General features: G+C 40.3%; 1 protein-coding gene across 3 annotated transcripts in view; it reads right to left on the minus strand.

Moving 5' to 3' along the window:
• Positions 1-9,399, minus strand: part of PBX3 (PBX homeobox 3) — a 213,776-nt gene extending 204,377 nt beyond the window's left edge. The window contains exons 1-2 of one of the 3 annotated variants that reach the window (XM_035015801.1): positions 9,110-9,399; positions 8,096-8,169 (exon numbers count right to left, since the gene is read on the minus strand). In XM_035015801.1, the coding sequence (XP_034871692.1) occupies positions 8,096-8,169; positions 9,110-9,309 (274 nt within the window). In that variant the 5' untranslated portion in view covers positions 9,310-9,399. Of the gene's footprint in view, positions 1-8,095; positions 8,170-8,323; positions 8,651-9,109 lie in introns of those variants that run through there. The other 2 variants (XM_035015803.1, XM_035015802.1) reach the window with 2 other exon arrangements.
• Between the last annotated feature and the right edge of the window lie 267 nt (positions 9,400-9,666).

Here is a 9,666-nt window from a genome sequence, read left to right on the forward strand (position 1 = left end):
GTCACAGCCACAGTGGTAGAATTCAGACACTAGAACCAAGCCTCAATATAAATGCTTTATCCAAACTCTCTCCTATCTAACCCCAGCCTGGTAGCAGTTAAGGGCAGGGTTTTGCAATTCTACCTCTAGCAGTGGTTTAGAAGAGGTAAAAAAAAAAAAAAAAAAAAAAAAAGTTCCATGTTTGAGGAAATCTTAAATTCTTCACGGGCCCAGAGAAGTTCTGTCCTCCTCCCAGGCCACCACTCCAATCCGCGTATTCACTCATGCATTTCCCCCACAAAATACAGAAAATCACATAGGAGCTTTACAGAGAGAAAAATCAAAGGTCTGGCTTAAACCACCACAGTCAGCGAAATCAGAGTCAAGTATGAAACTCAATCTTCAACATGAAAATCAAAAAATGCAGTGATCTTATACAACACACATATGCTGAAATGTAAATTCCACAGGTGTGTAAAGTGCAGAGTATAACCACTAATTCTAATTGTTCCTGCTTTTAGGTATTGAAGTCACAGTCTTAATGCTCATTTAATATAGTTTCCTGATGCCCAAGTCAACAACTTATTCCTTCTTTCCCTAGTGAAGAAAATATTCTTGTGAAGTTCAGTTTAGTGAAGACATTACTGCACAAACACACACAAGTTTACACTCTGAAAAGAGGTGATAACAGTTTACTAGCCATGTTGCTGAAATTAGGCTTTAGAAAAAAAAGACTAGACGACACAATTCTTAGTATGCTTTCATATAAGAGAGTACAATAAAAACTTCCTATTTGTATCTCCAATTAGGTCAATTAATATTCAGAAAAATTCTGTAACACCATGTTTCAGTAATCATAAGAGGGGGAAAAAATAAAGCAATGTTCTAGAAGCTTCTCTAGACCTTTCAATCAATTTTATTTATATGCAAAACCAAGAGAAACTAAAAAAAAAAAAAAAAAAAACAAAGCTCCTCCTGATGCTAAAGCTCTCAATTTACTGACAGGCAAATGGCTTCATGCTGCCACTTAATCTCATTTCTTGCATAATGCCCTCTAATTAGCATATCAAAGTGAATTAATACTTCTAGGGCATTAGCAATGGGGAAATCTGCTCCAGGCTCACAATAGCAGTTAAGAGAGAGCCAAGAAATCCTCAAAAACACCACAAACCACTTTGCATTGCAAAACTGTTCAATTTATTTATCCTCTCTCTCTAAACACTTTTACCGCACACTGTTTTAGTACTGTTCACCAAACAAAATGATAATTGCCAAAGTTACCAGCATCTGTAATGCCTGTTTAGAATCTTAATTTAGATTATGTTGCAGATAATTTCTATATGCAACCATTTGTTCTATTATAAATGTTAATATAGAGACAGTGGAAATGTTGACATTCTCAATTAGTTAATTTGAATTTGAAATAAAATTTTATGGGATTTTAAAATTTATGAATTTTTTAATGTAAAAAGCCACCTGCTGGACTCTGATGCCTAAGAAATGTGCTGTGAAAACTGATGTATCACATAAAACAAAACAAACACACAAAAAAATCATTTTGCCATAACATATGTTGAGTCTCCCAAATAATGGTTTAAACATCGTGAGGAATCATCAGCATTAAAAGGATTACATTGTATACGAAGTCCTCATTAATATGATCATACAAAAAGAGTTATTGTTCAAAATAGCTTTTTTTAAAGCAGTTAAACTCAAGGAAAAAGAGAAGTACAAAACTTTTAACAATTATTTTTATCCATAATTAATTTTAATTGTCTTCAGTCCTATCAGCTACTATCATGTAGTCAAGTCTAAAAAAAGAAAAAAAAAAACAAAACCATGCCAGTTCAACTTTACACATTCTATCACACCATTTTTTGCTACAGATACACTCAAATGTAGTACCAAAGCAAACTACCGTTATCATCAAAAACTACAAACATATTATATTTACAGAATACGTCTATAAAAAATAATAAAGAAGAGATTCTGGTTACTATTCTACCTACAAAGGCAATAATTAGAATTAAGTTTGAAGACTACTGAAATTTATTTGAACATGTTCTGTGTCTGAAGGCATAAAAAGATGCTTTATTTTTTCAGTGACTCGGTCAAGCATTGCTTATTAATTTATTTGCTAAATATAACAACACTATCACCTAGTTGTGACAGCAATTTGTTTGATTAACTTCTGTAACTTTGTAAAAAAATCTGATAGCCAGGTCTGAGAACTTCGACCAACTTACACTACATAGTGATGTAAATTACTTACCCTCTTCATACTTAAAGACTCAAATGGCCTACTGAAGTAGAGCAAATGCTTGAAAAGGTCAACATGAGGGGGTGGGGGGTGTGCAAGCTTTGTTAGTCAGTTACTACCTAAATCATGCTGATCACACTGATAAATGGCTAAAACACAAGCCTGCTGAGAAAACAAATAAAACATTATTCTCATAGTGTCAATATTGAAATAATAAATACCTAAAGATGTCCACATGTACCTGAATAGAGGAAAAATAGTCTAAAATCTTTATTTAATTTTATGTGTCTGTGCTGATGTTTTAAGTATTTATTCTGAATAGATACCTCAATGGTATGAGTATAAAATAAAGTGGTGACTGATTTAGGGTGTGGTTCATGAAATGCAGTTTCAATTCTTTATGACCATACTTCATATAACAGAACTTCATCCTGTATAATGCCACCATAAAGTATCAAAATGTAAATACTCCAAGTAATATGTTAAACTTAAATCTGTCTTGGAAGAAACCTTTTACAAAATTTATAAACTGAAATCTAAAAGTACAAGTGAAATTAATTAAAAGGGAAAGGATTATGGTATGAAAGATGTACACAGATATATTTTATGAAAGCTGATGAAACACTAAGCTCTTTAGGGCAAATCAGGGCTTCCTTTGCTACTGTATTAATATACTTCTGATTTGGAATAAAATTATGTAAATTAATAAAATAACATAGTAAAGTCCCAAGCAAAAGACCAAAAGTACATAAATCTGTAATAAAATGAACTCCACTAAAACTGAGGCATGAAAGAATTACTTGCACAGATCAAGTTAGTACTGACAAGAGGTTCAATATATTTTTATTGGGAAGGAAAAAAAAAGGGTTTTAAGATATCCTCATATTTTTAAGATAATATAATACTTGATACCGTAGATCATGAAGTTCTAAACCAGGATGGTAGGAGGATTTTTTTGTAGATTTTCTATGAGTATGTTGCATGTATTGTCTTAAAAGGATAAGAGAGGTAGAGTAAGAAAGTTAGCAAAACACCACTCTTTTACATCCTCCTTCAATACCTCCTTAAGAAGCTACAGTGAGTTATACAAATCTACAAAAATAGAAAAAAATTCAATAAAAATATTCTTAAATTGCTTTAAGGAAAAATTTGTGATAAAGCAATATAATTTACGACATTTCTAAGATATCCTGACTTTATATTTTTTCCTGTTTAGTTATTTAATATTTCCAATGTAAACAAGACATAATGTGTCTAAAACAGATATGAAATTTAAAATGTTAAAAGTCCATTAAAATTTGCTTCAAAATAATTTTGAAAGGGTGGGAGTTACAGAGAAAACAAGACTGGCCAAGTGTTGCTAGCTGCTGAAAGTGGGCAATTAGTTCATGGGGGTTCAAGTTTCTCTTCCCTCTACGTGTTTTTTACGTTTCCAGTTGTCCATAATAAAAAGTTTTTAAAAAGCTAGAAAGTAAGTTCATTTAAAACACAAAAATGAATCATGTATGGAACGGAAGCATTTGCTTTTAAAAGTCTGGGACAAATGATAATTATATTGGAAATACTGCAAGAGCAACTTAAAAGAATACGTGCAATATGTACAATAGCACTTAGTCTCATGTATAACAATTTTCATCTTTCCTGTTAAATTTTCACTTCATGGAATATTTGGTTTTTATACATTGGGAATTAAAGAATTACATGGCACTATACAAAGAAAAAGAACAAATTTTAATATTGAAGCATAAAAAAAAAAAAAAGAAAACAGAAAAAAGACTCCAATGAGTCTCTAAGCCTGTAGGGTCAGAATTAAATAGAGGTTCACTGAAAGCACAGCTCTGTCCCTCTGAAACCTAGTCATACTGATATCACTAAAGATAAAAGGTTTAATCATATATATCACATTCTAAATGCATATAAAAACTCACATAACAAGCTACATTCTTGATCCAGTTTTGATATCTGAAATTCTTATGACTTGTTCGGGGGGGTGGGGGGTGTCCTTTAAAAGTAGAGCATTTTTAATAGTCATTTTCTTCTCCTTAAAATAAAAAATACTTCAACCAGCCCAACCAGCCAAGCAGGCCTTTCTCTTCCCCTGCGGACACCTCCTGCAGTAGAGAAGTTCATTAAGTTTTATGATCTTCCCAAGTCAGTCTTGCTTATAAGCCTCACAAAGGCCACAAATCTGGCAAACCATCATGTATGCCATTAGACATTACTAGTAAATGAACGCTATTTAGGGTTTGTGGTGGCAATAAATCAGAGTTTGGTTGGCAGCTATCAACATAGAGTATTTTAACCTACCATTTAGAAAGGAAAAGGTTGTGTTGATTTTTTTTTAATACAAAACAGTTTTTTCACAATATGATTCAGATTATATACGAAAATGGATTTTCATTAGAATTTTTAAAAATACATTTATTTCTCAAAAAGAACCATTTTCTTCATTTGAACTCTCATAATTAAAGGCTTTGGAAAGTAGGCAGATTTGCGAGGATGGAATATTTCACAAAGAAAAGTACTTCAACAATCAGATTAAGGTGGCCAAAAAGATGTGAGGGAATGCACCAAAATAAGTATGTAGGTGAGGAGACCTCGGAGCATCAGGGATATTTAATAAGATATAGATGGTAAAATATGACTAAAAAGTAATTAAGAGGAAAATCTTAACATATCAACAATTATCTCGCTGGTTTCTTAGTTTAAAATAGAGAAATATGTTGATTTTAAAGCCTATAACTCTTCAGTTGCTTTCAAACTGCATAAATATCACAACTAGAGATGACGTTTCTACTCAAAAATAATTGTACAATGGATTTTACAAAAGAATACATTTTCAAGAAAAGGCAAGCACCTCATAGTAAAAGTATACTTCCCCTACCTCTGAACAAGAAAATAATATAATTGTGGTAGATTACGCATTTATCTGTCAGAAAGGAAAAATACCTTTTCATATTTGGTAGGAGAGAAAAAAGATGTTTTCCAAACTAAATCCCTCATGTGCATCAGAACTGGCTATGTTCACTGCCTGATCAGAAACCTCAAACTCTACTGGCAGATATATAGATACAGAATTTTTTTTTAATGATTTTGTCTTATTTTAGGAGAATCACAACTGAAATGACATTATCCATTGAAATGACAGTTTTCCCCCCCCACCTTCCCACTAGTCAACCCCCTACCCCTCCATTATGCAGAATAGAGTCATCATATAATGTTCCGGTTTCTCTTACAAATGACTAGGTAAACTTTCTCTACGTTGCAGAGAATTAATCTTTGGATACTCTATTATTAGATTAAATAAAATGATCTAAAGAAAAATCATTATGCAATACACATATATTCTACAATGCTTATTTTATTAGTTCATGATGTTTCCAAAGCAGAACTGTGGGAACAGATGTGAGGAAGAAGGGGGGAGGCCTGGAATTTGCTGCCCCGCTTTCTTTGCCTTGGTAACCCTAATGTCTACGCAGATGTTTTATTTCAAATCAAGGATACTAGGTCCAGTGTCCCTGTCTCCTTCTAAGACTAGTTTTGGAGGGTGAGGTGGAGCTATGGGTAGTAGGGGAGAAAGGAGAGGAGAGAAAGAGCTTCACCCCCATCAATCATTTGGTACTTAAATCCCATCCCTCTCGAGCTTAGAGAGGCAGGCAGGAAGATGCCTCAGCCCAGTCAGCCGCCTTTACTCTTTGTCGGCTGCTGGCTTTTTACAAAAGAGATAACGTGCAAACTTGAATCTGCTGGCCAAAACATAAAAAGAGGATCTAATTTACAAGTTATCACTGAAAGCCTCAGAAACAATTTTCAAAACACAAAAATTTCCTTTGTCAGCTACCTCTTGCTTCTTAAATAGCAAGAGCCCTAGCAAAGCTCTCTCTGCCAGTAATCCCAGACTCTGAAAAGACTTGTTTCTTTTTTGTAACTCACCTTTGACATGAGGCTGACTATACTTTCCTTTCAGAATGGTGTAACTAAGTCTTGTGCAAATAAGCAACTAGAGGACTTATGCCTCCTAATTGAATTCTGCCTGCTGCTAAATGTCTAAACAAGAAAAGCAGTTTGCTGGGTTTGGCTCTCAAGCTGGCTAGGCCAAAACTTTAAAAAGGCAAAAAATAAATAAATAAATACAAATAACGAGATGGGGGTGATAGGGGAAGAATATCAATCCCACCTCCCTAGTAATATAATGCCGTGTAAGTTGAATCAATCTTAATATTCACAACATAGTCAATACCCCAGTGCTTAGCTGTCAGCAGAAACTGAAGTGGAGCCCTGATAGCAAGAAAATCCTTGGACATTAAGCAACATAATTTACTGAAAATTGTACACTTTTAGGCTTGTAAACTAAGAATCTTCAAGATTTAATGCTTGATGTCTTATTTTATAGTCAGATAAAAATTATCTACCGTTTTAAATCACAATGCTTCCTAAAGGTAGCTAAAAATCAACAGAGTAAGTTAGTAATTTAAAATGCCTATGGTTTTCAAAATGTAAAATCTATCTTTAAAAGAATCACTCAACATTTACAAACCATGAATACTATGTGAATGATAAGCAGGAAAACTACTCTTTAAGGATCTCAATATTTTCTGTTAATTATGGTTTTAGCATATATTTTAATAGGTAGCAATAATCCATCATCTTCTCTTGATTACTTTTAGAATCAGAATAGCATTGCAGAGTGAAAAATATGTTTAAAAGGAGGACAATTCTCCTACCAACTAACATGTATATTCAGTGTGCTATCATTTGTGCACTCGATTTAAACACAATGACTTTTAATCTTTTAAATAGCATCACTTGGATATTGGATATTGTTATATCCTGGACTTTAACTCTCTCTTCTATGCCTCAACTTAAAAAACAGCAACTTTATAATACCTTATAGCTAACAGACACACACACACACACACACACAAACACACACCAAATCAACAGTAAAGCTTGCTTAATGCACTTTTTTTTTGCCATATACAGGGCAGATAATGCCAAATCCGAATTAAAGCATCTAAATTAAATTTCTAATTCCACTTGAGTTCCTACTATCACCTCAAGGCTAAAATACCTTTAATTTTAAAAAGTCTAACAAGAAAATTAAATTGAAATGAATTGCCAGAAATTTGTCTGTTTTTGTAGTTTTTATTCCAGCACTTCTGTAAAACCTGTCTTCTCATATGTTCCCTGCTTTGAACACTTCAAAAATTGTTTAACCTGCTAATGTGAACCTTTTTCTACTTTATAAAATATACTAAACATATTTACAATGTAATGACTTCAAGCATAAAATTTAATGAAAGTAGTAATAGATGTAACACATTGTATATGCCTAAACACATCATTACCCTTTCTTGCTCCTTAAAAGTAGCCTTCCCAACTAAAACACTAATTCAAACATCCTACTGGAGTCTGTTCAATTGCATCTATTCTTCGATCTGTGGAGCTGAAGCTTAGGACTGTCTAAGTAAAACAAAGTTCGGGCGATGCTTCTCCCGGGGACTCGGATCCAGTCTCCCGTTGCTCCTTTTAAAAACTGACATACAAACAAGGCGAAAAGGAGCGGGAGAGGGCGGTCGGCGCTCCAGAGCCCCCTCCCTGCCTGCAGCCAGGGTCGGCCGCCTGGGGACAGCGACCCAGCCCGGTCCGCATCTACACTTCCTTTTATACAGGAGCGGAATTGAGAAATCGACTCCAGATTTATTGCAGTTTTTTCTCAAGACCAGGAGGTGGGAAGGAGAGAATGATCAAAGATGGCGGTGCCCAAAAGCAGCAGCTCTCAACTGGAGAGTGGAAGGAGTAGCTCTGACCCCACCTCGGGGGTCTCCAGGCCCACTACGGGGCGCAGCCTCTTACCTGTTTTCTCTTTGATCTCACACAGGACGCTGAAGAGCGCGGGTTTCATTCTGTGACAGTTCAGGGCATGTTTCCTAAAAAACAAATAGCAAAACACAAAGGTATTAGCATCACCTATGGAATAATATGGCGCCTTCCTTTAAGTTAGACCCAAGATTTAATTCCGGCCCTCTATTTTGGAAGGCTCCTTGGAACCATGGCAAGTCAACAGAAACTCAAGTTGACTACTTAGCGACAGCCCGCAAGCTCCGGCGGCCAAAGATCCAGCCCGAACCAGGCGCGACCCATCTGCCCGGCAGGCAGCTGCCTCGGCGACCGCAGGGCGCGAACCCGCGCGGGGAGCCTAGATAGCGGGGCAGACGACGGCGACCCGGGGGAGGGGACGGCGCGGAGGGACTCCCGCGTCCGCCCTCCGCAGGGGGAGCGGGCGCGGCGCCGGCGACCGGCCGACTACGGCCAGCGGGCGGTGACAGCTCGGCAAAGTTTGCGAGGCGGCCCTCCCTTCCCCGAGAACTTGGCCGCCCGCACCCGGACTCGCCAGGGAACCGCCCATCACCCCGCGCTCGCCCGGCTGGGGCGGCCGCCCGCACGGCGAGGTCGTCCCGCGGCCAAGTGGAGCCCGGCGCCGCGACTCCGGGACGGAGGAGAAAGTTGCACTTCCCGCAAGTGCGGCCCGGGGCCCTCTCGGGGCGGCGTGCACAGGGTCCAGGCGGGAGGTTTGAATCCGTGGGAGGGGGCCGGGCTGCGAGAGGGCCGGACGGGGGAGGGCAAGAAAACCACAAAATCCTAGCGGCACCAAGTCAGTCCCGTGCCCCGAGAGCAACTTTGCCGACTCCCGCCCGCGTCGAGGGGTGCGGGCAAGTCCCCCCGAGGCCCTGGCAGGCGGCCGGTTTGCGGAGAAAGTTCCCTGCCCAGAGATGAGGCCCCTGCCCCGGGCGCCACCCCGGGCCCCGACTCGGCCGCGGGCCCGGCTCCCGCACACACACAAAAGATGCTTAATGAGACGACACCAACTTTGCTTGCGCCTCGTCCAAGCTCTGGTCGGTGATGGTCATGATCTGGTGGAGGATGTCGCCGATGTCCTGCTTCCTGCCGTCGCCGTCCGCCCCTTCGTGGCCGTGCGGGGGAGGCGGCAGGGCCATGCCCCCCTGCACCGAGTGGCCGGCCAGGTTCACCCCGGCCAGAGTCTGCAGCATCCTGGATTGATCGTCCATCCCGCCGCGCGCGGGCGGGAGCGGGCGGCGGCGGCGGCTGAGGCGAAGGCTGAGGCGGCGGCGGCGGCGGCGGCGGCAGCGGCGGCGGAGGCGACGAGGGAGGAGAAGAAAGAGGGGGGGGGGGGGGGGGAGGCGGCCGCGCGCTCCCCGCCCGCGCGGGGAGGGGGCGGCCCGGCCGGCGGGCCCGCGGCTGAGGCGGTGCAGACGGGAGCCCGGCTCCGGCTTCCGCCGCCGCCGAGGCTCAGGAGAAGCGCCGGGCGGAAGCGCCGGGCTCCGCGGCGGTGGCGGAGGCGGAGGCAGCGGCGCCCGCTGCCCTCACGCGGCCGCCGCGCCGCCGCCGCGCCACCGCGCGCCCCG

The sequence above is a fragment of the Mirounga leonina genome, unplaced genomic scaffold, assembly GCF_011800145.1.
Source record: "Mirounga leonina isolate KUSES-001 unplaced genomic scaffold, KU_Mleo_1.0 Mir_170, whole genome shotgun sequence".
In the NCBI taxonomy this organism is placed as follows: domain Eukaryota; kingdom Metazoa; phylum Chordata; class Mammalia; order Carnivora; family Phocidae; genus Mirounga; species Mirounga leonina.